Source organism: Mastigoproctus giganteus, chromosome 13 (genome assembly GCF_048544385.1).
Source record: "Mastigoproctus giganteus isolate SK-2022 chromosome 13, ASM4854438v1, whole genome shotgun sequence".
Classification (NCBI taxonomy): domain Eukaryota; kingdom Metazoa; phylum Arthropoda; class Arachnida; order Uropygi; family Thelyphonidae; genus Mastigoproctus; species Mastigoproctus giganteus.
Genome location: NC_143587.1, coordinates 149,920,349 through 149,941,277, shown reverse-complemented (window position 1 = coordinate 149,941,277; position 20,929 = coordinate 149,920,349). Strand labels below are relative to the sequence as shown.

Sequence of the window (20,929 nt, the reverse complement as noted above, 5' to 3'; positions counted from 1 at the left end):
AAGTATTTCTTTTACTAATTTTATTCTGCTAGCTGAGGTATTTATAATCTGAATACTAATTTGTAAATGTTATTTAATCTAAAACTAAAGTGGCCTCCTAAGCTAGCTTAGATTAATGAATTTATTTACTTCTGAGCAAAGCTGTTTTGTCTGTTATTGTATGTTAAATTTGAGTTATTTTATTGTTTAGAGAATATAGTCATATTTATTTATCTAAAATGATGTTTGCATTGGGTTAGATGCACAGAAAGGACAATTACTCTAAGTAATTGTCCTTTCCTGTGCAGTAGGATCCTTTACAAGCAGCAAGCCTAAGGGTCACTGAGGCTTGTTGTTGATATTCTTCTAGTGATGACTGTAGCGATTCTTCTATTGACAACACTATCATCCTGACAAGCATTTGATTTCAAAAAACTTTTGACTTCAAGCCTTGACTATGCAAGTCAGTTTTTTAAATAAAAGGCCAAACATTGATGAAAGAATGAACTTTTAAAATTTTCTTAATTCTGTTACAATATTGGATTATAAGATCAAAAACATTTGAGTTTGAATTGTTGCAAATATTGTAATCCTAATGACAGAAGATAAGGCTTTGCAAACATTCATGCCACCAAAGTGCTTAATGAAATTGTTTAAATTATTGTATCCATACATGGAGTCTGTCTAAAGAAAATAAAGTATCAAGGCAGCAGAACAATTTTCTCTTTTTCAAAATTCCAGTCAGCCTCTTCATAATTTTGGATATTGTGTGCATTTTTTTGTTTGTGCTTTTAATTCTTTTAGATAGATTGACTTTGTGTTTTTATCATAATCTCATGCTTGTCAAAAAGCTGCAGCTACTGAATGGCTTTTCTATCAGAGTTTCTAATATGCACCTGCATAATCAGTGGCACATTTATGCATATGTACACTAGCTGTGAACATAGGGCCTCCAATATTTGGAGGTCTAAGAAGTTGTAATATACAGTAGCATGTTTAGATACAAAGATATTCCATTGACCCAATGCAGTGCTGTTAGGATCACTGGAGTCTTAGTGTTAGTATAATAAACAAGGGTATTTGTATTTCCTAAGCATCTCCCATAATCTCAAAGAGACTACCTGCCATCCAAGCTTTAGACAACTTTAAAAATTCCTCCAATAGGATTCAAATCAAGGCTTCTTCAAAGGAATGAAAAAGTAGCAAACCCACTATACAGTAAACCCCCGCGAATAGCGGGGGTTACGTTCCTGAGAAATGTCGCGAATACTGAGTTATGGCTCCCATAGTAATAAAGGGGTTCCGTTTCAAAGTATGAAATATATAAAAAAACTAGTCTAAAATTTTGTCTATGTATGTATTATGTATTATGTACCTTCATAATATGACTATGTACATTGACAGTACATAGTGAAATGCAAGCATATGACATCGAAATGAAAATAAGAAACAATTTAATATTAAATGTAATATTTATTAGAAATTTCAAACAAATCTTTCAAACCAGCGCCTTTGCTAGCAAAAAACTTATCCCGCCAGTGCTATCACCAGTTTCGCTAAAGTGTTGATAAAGGAGTTTTGCTTTTTCACGAATGATGAGTGAACTTAACGGAATTTTATTTTGAGTTCGGTCTTCTATCCACAGATTTAAAGCCTTTTCCATTTTTCCTAATTTAACCTCACGAGTTACAGAGCAAATTTTTTAAGCAATTAGCGCGTTTTCACGAACACCATGGCGGATTTTTTCTTCCGATTTTTTGATCGATCGTACTGTTGACTCATTGATTTTATAATGTTTTGCCACTGAGGAGACACTTTCACCATTAGAAATTTTGTCTAATAACTCAGTTTTATTCGCTAATATCATCACCTTCTTTGATATTTTCACATTTCCCTTGTTATTCGTAGCCATATTTTTGTACGGGTTAGAAAGAACTTGTTCACAATAAAGTCACTTTCTTCCGTTAACACACTCGAAAAAGTCTGTTTTAAACTGCAAAATGGTAGATTTGTTACTTTTGTAAGCATATCAATTGATAAATTTATTCAATTTATAAGCGTATAAATTAAAAGCAAACGACGAAACATTCCATGACAAGCGCATTACACATACTGAACAAGGATTAGCGAGAAACATCCACGCTTGCGATTTTGTCATCCCTCTGCCCCCCACCCACTGAGCGTGGTCTTGACAGGGAAAGATAATTTTAGCCCCGTCCATGTTTTTTTATGGTGGAAAATATTCACAGCCTTTTAAAATTCACATTTTTTAGGTTTCATTTTATATTAAATCAGCGATCGCGAAAACGCGAATACAGATACCGCAAATAGCGGGGGTTTACTGTACTGTCACAGAAGAAAATTATTTCAACTACTTCTTGACACTACTGCATGATTGTAGATTAATAAGAATTTTGTCAGAAGAATTATATCATGGCAGTGAAAATAATAATTTAGAGCTAAATATGAATATTGAAGAAAAAGAGGAGGAGGATTGATGAAGATATAATTATTGATGACTGAAGATGAAAAACTGCTGAACTTGAAACAAGAAAGTTCTAGAAAATTCAAGTTTAATCCCCTGTACAGTTTGTTCCAGTTTCACTCTTTGTTGATTGAGTCTGATGATGGAATTCAACATGAAATCCAGAATGTCATTAGTTATTGCTGAAAGCGATAACTGATTGATTAACACTTTGTATGATTTATTTCTTTACGAATAACCATGTAATCTTCTCCTCTTAACATATTAATCACCATTAACCTTAGGTCCAATAATTTTCAGTATGCTCTAATATTAATAAAACATTAATCTATGTAGATTACAATGGCATGAACAGTTATGATTCCTTAAATTCTTAAAATATTAAATAATTAAAACAATGCATGTAGTATATATTACCCTCATAGTCTGATATATTTGATAGTTTCTCCACCAGTGTGATTTACGGCTACTTACTCCACTGATATTCACACTAATGCTGCAAAAGTAATGGTAAACAAATTTTCACCATTAACGATTAAATTCGAGGAAGCTCATCGTGTAATGTACAAAATATTTACCTAGAAAGAGAGTATCCGAACTGCATACTAATTTACAATTTTTGCAAGTCAACTTTCCTGGGAGACATTCCATGGAGAGGAAGTCATCAGTCATTCTCATTCACTAGGCCTATCACTCAGTATTCACAGTGTGGAACAAGTGAGGAGAGGGAAGCCTAGTAAGTGACCTTGAATCTATTTTTGTCTTCTTGCTATAGTCTGTTTATCGTTGGAAATTTGAAATATACAGTACTGCTTACTACTGTAAAACTAATTTAGCATTAGCATTAGTGGAGGCATATGATGCAAGAAAGCAAGCTTATGCAACATCAGCAAAAAAAAAAAAAAAAAAAAAAAACCCTCCCATTTCACCCCTCCATTTGTTCCAAATGCCTGTCCAGCTCAGCCTTAAATTTATTTAGGCTATCAACTTCTACAACAAAAGATGGAAGTCTGTTCCACCAATCAACTGTCCACTGATTAAGGCAAATTTCCGCACATCTATTCTACAACTGTCTTTCCTCAATTTGAATCTGTGCCACCTCAGGTTCTTAATCTGAGCAAGAGGAAGAATCCCATCATCATTCAGCTTGCTCAACCCATTCAAGGCCTTATACAACCCAATCAGATCACCTCACAGCTGCCTACTCTCCAGGTGCTACAATTTGCAGAACTTAAGCCTTTCTTCGCTTATAAGAGTGCCCCTTTGTTCCCCTCACCAAATCTTGTTGCCCTTCTTTGTACTCGTTCTAGCAACTCTACATCCTTCCTAAAATGAGGCCTCCAGACTTGTACATAGTACTCTAGGTGTGGCCTGACTATTGCCTTGTATAATGGGATAATCACATCCCTGTCCCTGCTAGCAAAATTCCTATATATCATTGACAAGACTCCATGACCTGCCCCGGTAGCCCATCTGCACTGCTCAGCAAACTTCATATTTGACTGCACAGTTATCCCAAGGTCTTTTTCACTTTCCACTTCCCTGAGTGTATTACCATATAGTTGGTAAGTTTCTCTTCGGTTATTGCTACCCATATGCCGTACTTTGTATTTGTCAATGTTAAACTTCAGTTGCCACTTCTCAGCCCATTATTAACCAACTTATCTAGATCCAGTATGAGTAGCATACTGTCAAACTGTTACCCTGCCAACCTTTGTATCATCTGCAAACTTGGACATTAAAATTGATATTCCTTCATCAATATCATTGATAAATATAGAAAAAAACAATGGGCCCAACACCGAACCCTGGGGAACTCCACTAATAACATTTGTCCATGTAGAGCAGTATCCATTGATTACCACTCTCTGTTGTTTCCGACTCAACTATCCCTTTATCCATTGTAACAACTTACTCTTAATGCCATACCTCCAATTTGTACAGCAATCTTCCATGTGCAACAGTATCAAAAGCTTTCCTGAAATCCAAGTATATGATAACAAAATTATTTTTGGCATTAAGTTTTTTTGTGACCACATCATAGTATCGAATCAAATTAGTCAGACAAGACCTACCTTCCTTTAACAAACCATGCTGTCTCTTAACTATTGCTGCAGTCTTATCTAGATAATTGTGCAATGCTTCTTTAACCAGTGATTCCATTATTTTTCCCAGAACACAAGTTAAACTAACAGGTCTATAGTTACTTGTGTCACCTTTTGAACCTCTTTGTGAATTGGAGATATATTTGCACATCTCCAGTCCATGAGGACTTCCCCTGACTCAAAGATGCTCTCATAATTATGGCTAAAGGTTTGCTTACTTCCTTTGCTGTCTCCTTTAATATAACTGGATAGATCCCTTCCAACCCAGGTGCCTTTTTTTATGTTTAACTTCAACAATTTCTTCTCCACTTTGCTCTCAGTTATTACAAAATCACTTAGCTCTCTGTTAGAGTTTGATAAAGTTCTGGCACTCCCCTCATTAAATACTCCTCGTGTGAATGTATATGCAAAATACTCATTCAGCTGTCTGAGCATGATCATCAATAGTCATCCACTCAGCATTCACAGTGTGGAACGAGTGAGGAGAGGGAAGCCTAGTATGTGGCCTTGAATCTATTTTTCTCTTCTTACTATAGTCTGTTTATCATTTGAAATTTGAAATTTAGAGTACTGCTTGCTACTATAAAACTGTAACTAAATTAGAATGACATATAGAAAAATTCCTTGTTGGAACTTTCAAAAATACAGGCTATTAATTTTAGGTCTAATCAAAAAGTGAAAACAGCTAGCTTTTGATAGGTGCAACTACACCAGGCTTCATTTCCATTTAAGCAACAGAACCTTCAGTGCGCCACCCAGGCAATAGCCTATCTGCGCAAAAGTCTTAATCTTTTTAGTTTTATTACAATTATTATTTGTGTGAATTATCATCACTACTATGGTTATTAGGCCAAAATTGTTCTAACGTTTCTGTTGATTAAACAGTTTATTATTTTTTTCTCGGTCTTTAGCCTGTGGTCACACAGAGATAAGCAAATATCCCGTGTGACCACAGTTACCGCCCCTTCCTCGTGGAGGAAGACCTCTACTCGTAAGGCGGCTAAAAAAATTTTTCATAATAAAATTGTAGTCTCACACTAGGTCTCTCTCCAAGCACAGCACTATCTCTAATCATAATCTGTTCTTCTTCGATTTAAGGCTATAGCCTTTTCATATTCAGGACAGGCATGGTCTATGGCACTATGTTCTGCTGTCTGTTTTTTACGCTTGCAATTTATACAGCACGGTGACTTTTCCTTGTTCTCACAATCTTTATATGAATGACCTTCGGTTGAACAATGTCCGCAGAACGCTTTCATTTTGCAGGTCTTCGCAATATGGCCATAATTCATACATCTGTAACACTGGGTTACCGTGACAATGTCACGGACCCGACAAGCGGACCAATTGATGAACACTTTTCCTTTTCTGATCAACTGTTTGTGGACAGGACCTGTTATCTGCACTATCCAGTTATTTAACTTCTTGCTCTTTGCTTTGTTCACGGATACCACATTGAACCCTTCTTGGTACACTTCTTGGTTTACACCATAGTCTTTTAAGTTCTTGATCCATAATTGTTCTTTTAACTCATCTTCATTCACATCTAGATCTACATCGTAAATCAAAACTTTAGGATTTCTCTTTGGTACCTTTTCTACACATAATTTTAGTTCTTTGAACTTTGGACATTCTGCGAGCATATCTATGTCTTTTTCTGTTTCTACTTCGAGGACGATCTTATTATCCAGAACAGTTCTTAGATTTTGGACTTTAACATGTTGTAGCTCAGGTCTCACATTTCTAATTAGGTCTTTTTTAATGTCTTCACTACATTTATGTTTTTTGTTCTTAGTGGTGATAATTGCTACCCGAGGCTTTGCAACACACTTTTCTTTTAATACGGTAGCATATTCCTTTTTATTTTGTTCTTGAGTACCTTCCTTTTCAACTTTGCTCACTTGTAGATCTATCTCCAACTTTACTATAACCATTTCTAAGTCATCCCATATTTCCATTATCTTCGTTGCCACATTACCTGTTACTCGGTGTTCTCTTTGTAACAGGAGAGCCCTTAATCTCTCTCGTGCCTTCACTATTTTTTCCATACTAGTTTCCACTGGTCTTTGTCCTGAACTTTTAATCATAGAGTTCAACAACTTCTTCATATTGCATATCATTTCAACTTTCTTTTCTGGTGTCCATACCTCCTTCCTTCCCTTTTTAGAAGCTGTATCCTGTGGTGTCCCTTCAGGAACTATTTCTTCCACTTCTTCCTGAACTTCAGAGTTTTCACTCTCTGAATCTCCTGAATCACTATCCACATCCATCTTAGTATGTGCTTTCTTCTTGGAAAGAGAGCTAGCGCTCGACTTTTTACCGAACATTAAGGGCTGTAATTGCCAACTATTTACAACTTTTAACTTTACAATACAAATACAATTTAACCAAATTCACTCTACCCCACCTAATCAATGCCCGTTTAGCCGGTTAGGGGGGTGAACCCCTAACCGCTCACCCCAGACGACGAGAACGTAGGGCAGCTAATCTATGCACTTCGTGCAACAGAAAACTTGAAACGTAACAAATCAATAAGAAATTTAAATCAAACTTCACTAATTATACTTTAGATAAGTCACTTAGTCAAGTCCCCAAGATTAACCCCTGGGGCTACACCAGGCTTCAATCAAATATATCTCTGTTATGTAGTGGAAATACAGACACTGTAAAAGTTACAAAAATGTTAGTATACAGGTGACCCTCGCTTACCGCTGATAATTTGTTCCGGAAAAACAGAGCACTAAGTGAATCCGTGCTAAGCGAGCACCGAATTCCCATAAGGTAACATGTGTATTTGTGAGTTGCGGTCGGTGCCATAGGATATTTCCTAATCAATAATAAACGGTAGTGAAAAGATGTGCAAATGTCGGTCAAAATATTTAATATTCAAATATTTGTATATATAAAATATTCTGCCATTATATACGTATGTAATGCAGAATATTTTATATGTACAAAAACGTATATACGTATACATACGTAACTACTTACATATCAAAATTAAACTTAAAATTCCAATTAAAATCATGAATTTAATTGATCTGAATTGATTTTAATTGATTTAATTTAATTGATGAATTTAATCATGAAAAATGTGTCGATTTTGGGTTGTACTTTGGCTTTCTTCCTGGTAAACTAAAAGGGGTTTTAATTTTAAATCTCCTGCAGCGTTACCACCCAACAATAATGTCAACCGATCCTTCACCGGTTTGTAACCTGGCATGTTTTTTTCTTCTTTCAATATGAAACTTCTTTTAGGCATTAGTTTCCAAAAAAAGTCCTGCTTCATCTATGTTTAAAACTTGTTGAGAAGTATAACACATAATACCCCTCTTCAATAATTTTAACAAGTTCTTTTTTGAAAGTTTCGGCTCCTTGATCTGCACTTGCGGCTTCTCCCTGGATTTTAAATCTATTCAACCAGCCCTTACTAGTTTTAAATGGTTCCACATTTTTTTTTTTAGGCGAGTTTTCTTCAGATCATCATGTAGGCTAATCTCTCTCTCTTTTTTTTTTTTTTTTTTTTTTTTTTTATAATATGTAACTTAACTGAATTTTGCATTGGATATTATCTTCAATAAAATTAGTTAAAGTCTCTCCATTTCAATCCTAATAGCTGGCCTAGCCCTAGTTGCTTGCAGTGGAACAACTGTCTTTCCCGCTACTAAAATTAATTCTTTATTTTTTATAATTGTTCTTACAGTTAAACTTGCCAGTCCTAAATTATGACACACACATCTGCTTGTCGTTGACCGGAATTGATTCACTTCAAAATGTCTAATTTAATTTTCAAATTCAGTCTTTTTCTTACATTTATAGTCTTCGTTGTTGTTGTTGTTTGGTTTTTAGGAGCATTAACAACTAAGGCCATATTGCTCCGGGGATATGCAGTGGTCATTCCTTGACCTTTCCGCCTCCTCCGTATTTGGTGGTCATGGGCTCGAACCTGTCTAATCAAGAAGCGTGTGCTACGCACTGCTGCTCCTGCCCACCTGGCTACGCAGGTGCAATATAGTCTTCGTACTGCATCCAGATATTGTTGCTTTTTCATCCTTGTCCACCATGATTAATTCTTCGAAAATGTAACTGTGTTGGTTGCTTTAATTATGATACAATATTTGAGTAAACTATCTGTTATGCACGATGTGTAATACTGTACTGAGTGATGACTAGACTTCGGATAAATGCATATAACACAAATATTACAAGCAATATACTTGATCATTTTTAAAAATGTCTTGGAACACCCTAACAAATCACTGTACTGTAATTAAATTAGTGTGCAAGAATGTTTTAATGCTGTTTTGCTATTCATTTTCAAGATATCAACTCCATCAAATGAAATGATTTCGTTAAATATGCCAAAAATGCAATCTGTAAAAGAGCATTATAGTGATTTGTGACAGCGTTATAGTCAGATATAAGAACAGCGATATAGCGAATCAGCTTAAAGCGAACCGTGTTATAATGAGGGCCTGCTGTATATATATATATATATATATATATATATATATATATATATATGTGCAAGGCTGCATGACATGTAATTGTATTACAGTGTGTTCTTCTGTTTTCATTTCAAATACAAATGGATGAAAGCTATATCAGTGTTTACGAAAATAGCATTCTAAAAGACATGCATTAGATCAACTTAATTCTTAATGTAACAAACTCCCATCTAAAAAATTTTCATCAAAATTAATATTTAATTTTGCTCACCAACAGCAAATTATGACCTTCCAAAAAAAAGCTTCCCCATGCTATAAATCAATTCCAACCACCTATATCAGTGTTTACGAAAATAGCATTCTAAAAGACATGCATTAGATCAACTTAATTCTTAATGTAACAAACTCCCATCTAAAAAATTTTCATCAAAATTAATATTTAATTTTGCTCACCAACAGCAAATTATGACCTTCCAAAAAAAAGCTTCCCCATGCTATAAATCAATTCCAACCACCAAAGATAAATTTATAAATTCTGAAATAACTGTATTATGTATTCACTTCAAAATGGTTGGTGCATACTAAACAAGTTTATGGCTCCAAAGCAAAACAAAAGTTTCACCTGTGCAACTATTAAATGATAAAATGGATAAATATTCTTTTTTATCATTTAAAAGCAGAGTTTGAAGTTTATGGGAAAATTTTAAATTGATATTTGAAACTGTGAAGAGAAAAAAAAAATTTTTCTCATGTTTGGTCACTTCAGTAGACAGATTTTAATATCACCAATTTCTTTGATTGAATAATCACTGTGAATTGCAGAATATTTTTATTAATTTTTTTATAACAAAATTTACATTTGTTGCCCATACTTATTGTAATTTAAATAAACATTTCCATTGTTTCTATGAGAAAATGTGTCCCAAGTTTTGAACAACTGGTGTACAAAAAAATGAAAAACACTACTGTAACAACTTGGTTGTTTGTTCAGAACCTCTTCTATATTTTATTTTTGCTGTAATACGGCTTCACTTAATGAATCTTCACATTTAGCATAAGTGTGAAATTGGAAAACACCCCCCCCCCCACACACACACACCTCCAGTAACATGTTTACACTTTGCTGTTAGCTTGACGGCACCTCCGTAGCCAAGTGGGCAGGAGCAGCAGTGCGTAGCACCTGCTTCTTGATTAGACTGGGGTTCGAGCCCGTGACCACCAAATACGGAGAATGCGGAAAGGTAGGGAATGACCACCTCATATCCCCGGAGCAGTATGGCCTTAGTTGCTAATATAACTAACAGAACTAACTAACTATATCCCTGGAGCAATATGGCCTTAGTTGCTAATGCTCCTAAAAAACCAAATAACAACAACAGCTGACTTGACGTACAGCCCTTACAAATCAAATTTAAAAATTTTGAGATTGAGGTCACTCTGGATTGGGGGTGGGGTGGGGGGCAGAGATATTTTTGTACAAAAATAACTGGTTTGTTTTTTTTTTGTTTGTTTTTTTTTTTCTGTCAAATCAAAGAATATGGTTCTTAAAGTTGGGTGGTTTTCCAGACTCTGAAACTCTGAAAGCCCCTTTCAGAGTTTCAGAGTCTGCAATTTCTGACTCTGCTGAAACCTGAAACTTTTGTTTTGAGATAGCATTCAGTGCACCTGTAATTCTGTGTGAATCTCATAAACATCATCAAGTCTGACCTTTCGTTTTCATTTTCATCTTGAAAGAAGTCACTGGAGAGAAAAGGTCAATAGAGTATAGGGCCTGTGTCAATAACTGCTGCAGTTAGTATATTTAATATAAGACAAATCTTATATTAAAATGCGCTGCATGTTCCATATGATAGGCAAAACATCACATCTGTATTACTCCACAGTATGCCATCAGTGTTTCACTGATGACGTATTTTTTCCACATTTTCATCGGTCTGACTAAGTGATGAATGGCCTGACTGCTCCAGATCTTTAACCACCATTTGGTTACCCTTGAACATGAAAAATCACTCTAATGCTTGTGCCTTTCCCAAAGTGTCATCACTGAAAAGCTGTCTTTCAGCATTTTTAATGAGCCTCTGAAGCCATTTTGCTGAGTTTAAAACAAAACATGATCCAGACTCTTTGGTCCTTCATATAAGGCATTTCAGTAATTGCAGAATTCCCTGGACAAATATGCATTTAGATGATGAAACTTATAATGAAGAAATAAAATTGCAGAGCCTTGCTGTGTGCTGTTTGCTCCTAGTCACCAATCTCGACACATTTCTCTCACAACTGTATATCGTGATAAATACAGTTGGACCTATATATAACAAAATTGATCATTCCCTAGAAAAAAATTCATTAAACAGAAATTTTGTTGTAAAGAAATATGACCTTTTCAACAATGAAAAATACTATAGATTCAGCTGGATATCATCATTCTTCTCTTTCTTGGTGATTCCCTTCTATTTCTGACTCTTGTTTTCTTCCCCCCTCCTCTCTCTCTCTCTCTCTCTCTCTCAGGGTAATTCAGAAATTTTTTTTTTTTTTTGGCTGGTGCAGCATAAGCCTCACGCTTCCTAGCACCATATGGCTAATAATAATAATAATAATAATAATACAGTGGTACCTTGGTTTGCGAGCATAATTCGTTCCGGAAACGTGCTCGTAATCCAAAGCACTCGTATATCAAAGCGAATTTTCCCATAAGAAATCGTGGAAACCCAGATGATTTGTTCCAAAACTCAAAAATATTCATATACTGTAAAAATGATTAATACAAAATACATACATACCTTTTCATATTTTTAATATTTAAATTTAATATACATAAAGCAATCTAATTTATGGTAGGACGACTTTCACTGTCACTAACGGAATCACTGCTGACTCTTTCTTTTTGTGCGACTTTAACAAGGAACCTCTCCAATCACACTTGCCTCCTCTTGAGGATTTCACGGAAATATGACATTGCATTGTCGTTAAACAGATTCATCGCTCGCACTATTACAAAATGAGGAGGCACGCTTGATACACATAAACAAAGCTGCGCGCATGTAGCAATTGAATAAACAACACCGTAAAGGCAGAGATACACTATTAACACCTCACATTTTACTAAAGCACATTTCTAGGGGTTACTGCCATAAAACAATAAAAACAATTTCCAGTTACGTTCCTGCTAGTGAAATCTGTTATAAACTGGTAGTAAACTCGATCTAATTGCATTTGCGATTATACCGATAGCTGAAATTGTGTTGGTTTTTACGTTATTATGGTGAAATGTGTTTCCCTTCACTGATATAAAAAAATATACATTTTCAGAATCTTCTCTTTATTCCTATCGTGTTGCGTTCGGTTGGGGTGATTTTGCATTCAACTGCCATTTCTTGTAAACACAAAGGTGAATCGTGCGTAAGCGAATTCGGTTCGTGTTATATAAGCTATCGTTCGCGTATTTATAAATCGTGTATGATCGAATTCGTGTAGTGTGAACACGTGTTATACGAGGACTGACTGTACTCATATTGCAAGACCTCGCTCGTTTATCAAGTTAAAATTTATTAAAAATTTTTGCTCGTCTTGCAAAACACTCATAGACCAAGTTACTCGCAATCCAAGGTGCCACTGTAATAATATAATAGTAAAAGATGGAAAATAAATCACCATATTATTACTTTCCTGTATTTTTACCTGTGTTTTTGTTCATAGTATACATTAAACATATTTTTACCAGCAACCTGTTATTTTCTTTTCTTTCTGTTTTGCTCTATGGCACAATACTTTATTGAAATCAAAGTTGAATTTTCCTATATGCAGTTCATGTCAAAATATCAGACCTCTATATAATGAATTTGATCGTTCCTTTGAAAAAATTCAGAAAATATAGTAAAAGACGGAAAATAAATCAGAAATAAGTGGGAATGAATAAATTTTCTAACATTTTAAAACAGTTAATTTATCAGTACATACATATTAAGAAATGACTACTTACATGATGCACACAATGTATTAGTACACTTTTAAGAATTATGTCGTAAAATATTTAGTTATTTTTTGTTGTACTCTGGATTCTACTGTACACCATTCATAAAAATGTTCACATTTGTTTAAACACTCAAATATATTTGTTGTCACATTTTCTTCCTACTGAAGGCCTCGACGCAAAGTTTCTCTGTAAGGTTACTTGCACAGCAGCTAAAACAAAACTGGTTTAGGGACCACTTGTACCTACCATGTAAACAGAGACAGGTGAAATTTTGTGACAGTGTGGATGACTCGTTTCTTCAAAACAACAGATGAATTTCCGGGATAAAAGAAAATCATATTCTTCATGTGTCATTTCCATCCAGGAGATTGACTACCATGAGTCTCCACCAGCTTTGCATCTGTGCTTCCCTTGCACAGTCTTCATAAGAAAGATCAGTCCATTCCTCAATGTTGGTAATTCAGGTTCTTTCTTTGTCGTCCTTTACTTTTCTTTCCCTCTATCATCCCTTCCAACAGCCTCCAAAAGGAAAATCACTCTCTCCTAATTCTCTATTAGGATGCTTCCAATAGAAAACAGGTTGACCAGAGCCAATGTTCACGTCAGGAATATGCCTTAATCTTTGCTAATTGCTATGGACACATAGATAACAGTTGGCCAGCTCAACTTCTCAGTACAGTACAATAGCTAAAAAGTTCTCTGGAACTTTTTAGCTATTGCTGACCCACTGCTGGGCAAAGGCTTCTCCCATAAACTTCCATCTTTTTCTATCCTGCACCATGTTTTAGCTCTTAATTCGTGGAATAATCCCTTTAGCATCAGCTTTATTGCCTAAAGGCCAGAGGTGAGAAAAATGCTTACCCAGGTCTCTCGAAATCAGTTTGTTATATAGAAATTTTCTTCATTATGCAGAAACTATTTTCAATGTAATGACCAGGGGGAAATCAAAAAAGTTTGCTATATAGGAAAATTCGCTATATATGGAAGTTCATGAAAGAGAGGTCTGACTGTATTTAGTTTTAATTCTATGAGACGTAGTCTCTACCTCTTTTGCTTTGTAAAAGTCACATATTGAAAAATTAAATAAATCTATACCACAAGAACTGGTTCTGTTTTGAGTCGATTTTCATCTGAAACAGATAAAAAAATTGAATTGCCTTTGCTTTGGGAAATATTTTATTTCCCAAATAAAATATTTTGAGAAGCTTTTGACATTTCTTTTCCTACAAATTCAGCAATTAAATATCATAGCTGCCATAATTACTTTTATTGATATTTGGAAGCTACAAACATGAAAGGTATTAGAACCTGTAGTACTTACTACCGTGCATGGATTGAAGGCCGAGAAGATATTTGCTGACGTTAGACTTAAATTTCTGTAGACTGTAATATTCGGGAAATAATCTAAAGTAAGGTTGTTCCAGGGAACAGAAGGAGAAAGGATGAATGGGGAAGAGGAAAAGTTGGTTCTGTCATTTTGGAATCGATCAGTGAATGGATTCTGATTGGTTGCAAGCATGTGATCGAACTGGTTTGGAAGAGAGTATGATGATTATTGATGGCGTTTATAATTCTCCCAACTACAATTGGCATCTATAATTCCCCCACTCTCTTCAGAGTGGGAATTAGAGAGAGAGAGAGGAGGAAAGACTTTGTAAGAGATTGGTCATTAATTATGACCAACCTCTCTAGACTATTCAAAGGGTCTAGAAGCTTGAGAGAGGTTTTTGGGGGCACCATCCCACTATGTATAGGATTTAGTGGGGAAAAGGTCATTAATAAACATGAGAAAAAGGAGGAGAAAGAAAACTAAACATTGGAGAACATTCACATTATTAGAGAAGTTACAAGACAAGAAGCCATCTACCATCACCCATGGTGAGCAATCAGAAATGGATATCAAATTCCAAAATTATGAAAAGCCTTAGAAATATTAAAATGAATTGCTTGAGTTTCACCAAACTTTCCCATTGGATTTGGCCAGGGATGAGTAACATAATCCAGTATATAACCAGTGGATTGACACTGACAGAATCCCTGTCAGTACTCATTGATCACCTGGAAGATTTTAAGGTAGTTTTAAGGTTTACAAGATTATAGATTTCTCAATTATTTTGAACAAGAGAATAGGTAAATGCAGTGGGAATGAAATTTGGAAAAGGGAGGGATTTGTCACCCTTTTTAGGAACTGGCTGGATGTGAACAAATTTCCAAGCAGAAGGAAAAACATCTTTGGAATCAGAAGGTATAAAAGGGTGATAAAGAACAGAAGAAATCTCAGAAGTGCAGGTTTTGAGATATACCATCAGGACTGTTCAGAATTCTTCTGTTCTTCCATTGGATATTCTTCTGTTGGAAAAACATGAGATACATTTGAGTGGAATATAAAATATTTCTTCTACTCTCATTTGAGGAAAATGCATTGATCACCATAATCAGTAACTATCATAACTTAAAATCTTCATTCTGAGGGACACTGTTTTATAATTTGGCATTCTTTGTGATTCAGGTATTAATGTCAACCATGTGATGTGATCATTAGAGACAGAGTAACATATTTGCAATTGGGCTGTCCAACTAGTTTTTTTCTTTAATGTATATATCAGAAATATTAGTAAAATAATAAGAGGAGTATACCTCAATATAGTGCGTAGAACCCTTCTGTATGATACCCTCCAGAAATTAAAACGGAAAAAACGAAAAAACCGTTTTAATTTCTGGAGGGTATCATACGGAAGGGTTCTACACACTATATTGAGGTATACTCCTCTTATTATCTTACTAATATTATTATCAACGTAGAACATATTGAGTAGCACAGCTCTGATTCATACTATCAAATATATCAGAAATATATATATAATATACAGTAAACCCCCGCTATTCGCAGGGGTTACGTTCCTGAGAAATGTCGCGAATACTGAGTTATGGCTCCCATAGTAATAAAGGGGTTCCGTTCCAAAGTATGAAATATATAAGAAAAACTAGTCTAAAATTTTGTCTATGTATGTATTATATGTATCTTCATAATATGACTATGTACATAAACAGTACATAGTGAAATGCAAGCATATGGCATCGAAATGAAAATAAGAAACTATTTAATATTAAATTTAATATTTATTAGAAATTTCAAACAAATCTTTCAAACCAGCGTCTTTGCTAGCAAAAAAACTTATCCCACCAGTGCTATCACCAGTTTCGCTCAAGTGTTGATAAAGGAGTTTTGCCTTTTCGCGAATGATGAGTGAACTTAAAGGAATTTTATTTTGAGTTCGGTTTTCTATCCACAGATTTAAAGATTTTTCCATTTTTTCTAATTTAACATCACGAGTTACAGAGCAAATTTTTGAAGCAATTAGCGCGTTTTCATGGACACTACGGTGGATTTTTTCTTCCGATTTTTTGATTGATCGTACCATTGACTCATTGATTTTATAATGTTTTGCCACTGAGGAGACACTTTCAGTATTAGAAATTTTGTCTAATAACTCAATTTTATTCGCTAATGTCATCACCTTCTTTGATATTTTCACATTTCTCTTGTTATTCGTAGCCATATTTTTGTAGGGGTTAGAAAGAACTTGTCCACAATAAAGTCACTTTCTTCCGTTAACACACTCGAAAAAGTCTGTTTTACACTGCAAAACGGTAGATTTATCATTTTTGTAAGCATATCAATTTATAAATTGATAAATTTATTCAATTTATAAGCATATAAATTAAAAGCAAACGACGAAACCTTCCATGACCAGTGCATAACACATACTGAACAAGCATTAGCGAGAAACATCCATGCTTGCGATTTTGTCACCCCCCCCACCCACTGAGCGCTGTTTTGACCAGGAAAGATAATTTTAGCCACGCCCATGTTTTTTTATGGCGGAAAATATTCACGGCGCTTTAAAATTCACATTTTTTTAGGTTTCATTTTATATTAAATCGGCGATCGCAAATACGCGAACGAATACAGATACCGCGAATAGCGGGGGTTTACTGTATAATTATATAAGATATATATAATATACACTAAGTGATCACTGAATTATGACCACCTACCTAATACTTCATAGGTCCCCTTTTTGCCCTCAGTACAGCAACTATCCGACGTGGCATTGATTCAACAAGATGCCGGAAGCATTCAGGAGGTGTGGCCAACCAAGCTGTGTGTAATGCAGTCAGCAATGCAGGTATGGAGGTGATTGGTGTATCCAGACACCTGATATGCCTTTCCATAGTGTCCCACAAGTGCACTATGGGATTGATATCGGGGGAGTTCGGAGGCCATTCGATATGCTGGAAGTCAGAACTGTGTTCCTCAAACCATTTCTGTACAAGTGCCCAATGGCTCGGTAAAATGTGTAACATAGTGGGGTGTACACAGTCAGCAAGGCGCCTCCGTAGCCAGGTGAGGAGCAGCAGCAGTGGGTAGCACACACTTCTTGATTAGACCGGGGTTCGAGCCCATCACCACCAAATACGGAGGATGCGGAAAGGTCAAGGAATGACCACCACATATTCCCGGAGCAATATGGCCTTAGTTGCTAATGCTCCCAAACAACAACAACACAGTCAGCAAGCAGTTGATGATAGCAGAGACCACTGATATGTTGTTCCACATGCACCAGAGGTCAAAGTTTCTGCCAGTAACACATGCTCCACACCATACAACTGCCTCCACCGGCCTACACTTTTGATACCATGCATGATGGATCAGGAGCCTCATGTTGTTGATGCCAAATCTGTACATGACCATTCACGGTGTGGGGTGAATAACGTGACTCATCCGACCAGCACACCTTCTTCCAGTCTTCTAACATCCAACTTGTATACTCTTTGCACCAGACAAATCTTTTACACCGATGAACCTTTGTTAGGAGAGGATGCCGTACAAGTCATCTGTTGGTATAGCCCATACGTGCAAGCTTGTGACACATGTTCATGCCAGATATTGTTCCGAGTTGGCTCATGTTGTATTGGATAGTGAACTTTTCGACAGTGCTGCACCTGTTTACCTGTACAAGTTGTCAGACCTGGTTGTCATCAACCTTTCACTGATCTTTGCAGTTTTGCTGTCAGGTCATTGTTTGACCATTTTGACACCAGTCCTGGTACACTTTAACTACAGCAGCTGTTGAACACCCCACCAGTTCAGCCGTTTGGGAAATCGAGGCACCAGCTCATCGAGCACCAACAATCTGTCCTTTATCAAAGTCTGATAAATCCTTCCTTTTTCACATCACACTCGGAATTTTACTACATACTGAACCACTGACCCCTTATCCATGCTACGTAGGTCGACTAACTGCACACTCTCGTACCTCATGTAGTCAACGGGTCGCATTCAGTTTTCATAGGGGTGGTCATAATTCAGTGATCGCTCAGTGTATATCAAAATAATATATATCAGAAAAAATATTTAAATAATTGATAATTACATTATTACAATTATTAATTATTTTGTGCACATAAATAATGTACAAAATATTACGCAGCTTGCTTTGAGAAAAAAGCCATGCAGATCTACATTAATATTATAACCACTTTATGAATGTAAAACAGAAGCAGTGTAAATTATGAAAGAAAGAATTGACTTAATCATTTTATTTGCAGCCTCTACAGCAAACAAATCAGCTAACAAAAACAGGTCTTCAGGCTGGAGCTGTCACAACTGTTTCTCTTGCAAAATCATTGGCTAGTGGTATTGTTGTGAACACTGGAAGTGGATCTACCTCTGGTAACTTCAATGCCATTAGTAAAGCTTTGGGACAGGCAGGAACCAGTGCTGTTTCTGGTCAAGGAGCTATACAAGTAAGTTTTTCATAGAATTTTTTTTTTTTTTTTTTGTTATAGCTGTTTTTACACAATTATACCAGCCAACACATATGAGTAGTACTTTGAATTTCTGACCTAATGTAGAAAGAATGAAAAAAAGAAATCCAGAAATGAAATGCTTTTTTTGAAGCATAGTCTCATCTCTGAGGACTACACACTTGGTGCATCATTTTATCATCTTTTCTAGACCCCCCCCCTTATGTAAAACTCACTCTCTCCATCATTATCCCACTCTTGATATGACTTGGAGTGTCCTTGTACAGAAAATGGATCCCTCTGAAGTGTTTCCCATGACATTTGGCCTTTAAAACTGCCCACAAAATTTTAGCATAAAAGAAGAGTAATATTCACTGATATTGGTGTTTCCTTTTAAAGGTAATCAATGAATATCATCCCTTATTTGCCCAAAAAAAATGACAGCATCACTTTGATAGCTGACAATTGGAATATCTAAAGGCAATTTTTTTTATTAAATCAAGAAAAGCAAAATATGCAAAAATTTTAGTAGTAGTTGTAGTGTTTTTTTACATAGAGAGAGAGAGAGAGAGAGAGAGAGAGAGAGAATCTTTATTGCAACAACATTTGATTGTTACTGGTTACAAGGTTAATAGTGTTGCACTTTTCCTTCATGGCCAAAAGGCCAGTTGTTACATAGTCTTTTTCTTCTCCAAACACATCCTACTTTAGTACATGAGCTTCTTAATACTTTCTGAGAAAAACGTTTTTGTGAAGCCACTTCTTTTACCCACCTTGGAGGATTCGGTTTGAAGATCTGCTTTGTACAAACTTTGCAATAGTTGATTGTTTCATGTATGATCAAATACACAGATCTGTAGCTGATGTCTACCCTTCCAGCAAGGGAAAAAATAGTAATTCATCTGTTTTTTTCGAATGAGAACATTGTGTTGATCAGCATTGAAATTGTCAAAACAATCTTCATCAACTATACTTGCTCTGCCACTTCTAGATCTTTCCACCCATTCATACACTTTTCTTTGATTAATACACATATGTATATTTGTCTATATTGGGTTAAAATTCTTCTGTGAATTTGGGATTGTTTTATCCCTTCTGACCATAAAAATCTGATCATAACATATTCATTAGGTATGATGACCTTGTGAGGGTATTCTGACATGGGTTATTAGTTTTACACACAAATTGCCTTTAATTTTTGATTTACACTATACTTATTTAGAAATGGATATTTATTTTTAAAAAATATTAAAAATTTTGAAGGTAATAAATAAATAATGTCATTTCTTTTGCTCAAAAAACTGATGCCTCGCCTTATTAAATGATGACTAGAATGTACACTACTTTTCTAGAAGAGGGATATTTATTTAAGAAATCGATAATTATGTTTAAAAGATGGAAATAGTATAGTTTATTTCCTTAGTTTTACTTTTTTTATGAAAAAAAAAAAAATGTTAAAAATAGATTTTTTCAAAAATTCTGCAAATGTCTGCTTATTTTCTATAATGAATTGACAATCAGGTTCATTAATCTTTATTGCATAATAAGAATGTGACATAAGAGTTGTTATATGTAATGCAACCATATATGTGATGCAAAGATAACACTGATCTGCATAGATTTTGGTGTTCATGGTATTTCAGGTACACTTTTAATGATAATTCTAAAATTCCAAAACAGTCTTTCCCAATCATGTACAGCTTATTTACAAACAGTAAAAATTGTTTTCTTAGCTACAATTCAATGTATGATAGGTGTACTACATTGTGATTTCAAGTAATAGGCAGGGCTAAGTGAGGCTTAGGCATGTTGTGAGACCAGCAAGTCAGTTATCTGCATAAACTTCTGCAGTGAGTCGTTTTCTGGTGCAGTCATGCTAAATATTATCTATTCTAACACGATTTTCTTATTCTGTTTTAAACAATGGCAACTTGTGATTGTGTGAAAATTTTAGGAAATTTGTTTTGTTACATTGATGTTATGATGATGTTATGTATTGACGTTAGGGCTTGCAATTATGGAAATGTGGTAAACAGAAAACCATGATTTTTGCTGTTCATGTGGTATGAAGGGAATCTCATATTAATGATTATTACTTTTGTTCCATAAGTGTGGCAAGTTACAATGC

At 35.2% G+C, this 20,929-nt stretch overlaps 1 protein-coding gene across 2 annotated transcripts in view; it reads left to right on the top strand.

Moving 5' to 3' along the window:
- Positions 1–20,929, top strand: part of dom (domino helicase) — an 896,769-nt gene that overhangs the window by 695,523 nt on the left and 180,317 nt on the right. For both annotated transcript variants that reach the window (XM_090388005.1, XM_090388004.1), the window contains one exon: positions 18,604–18,801. In XM_090388005.1, the coding sequence (XP_090244131.1) occupies positions 18,604–18,801 (198 nt within the window). The remainder of the gene's footprint in view (positions 1–18,603; positions 18,802–20,929) is intronic.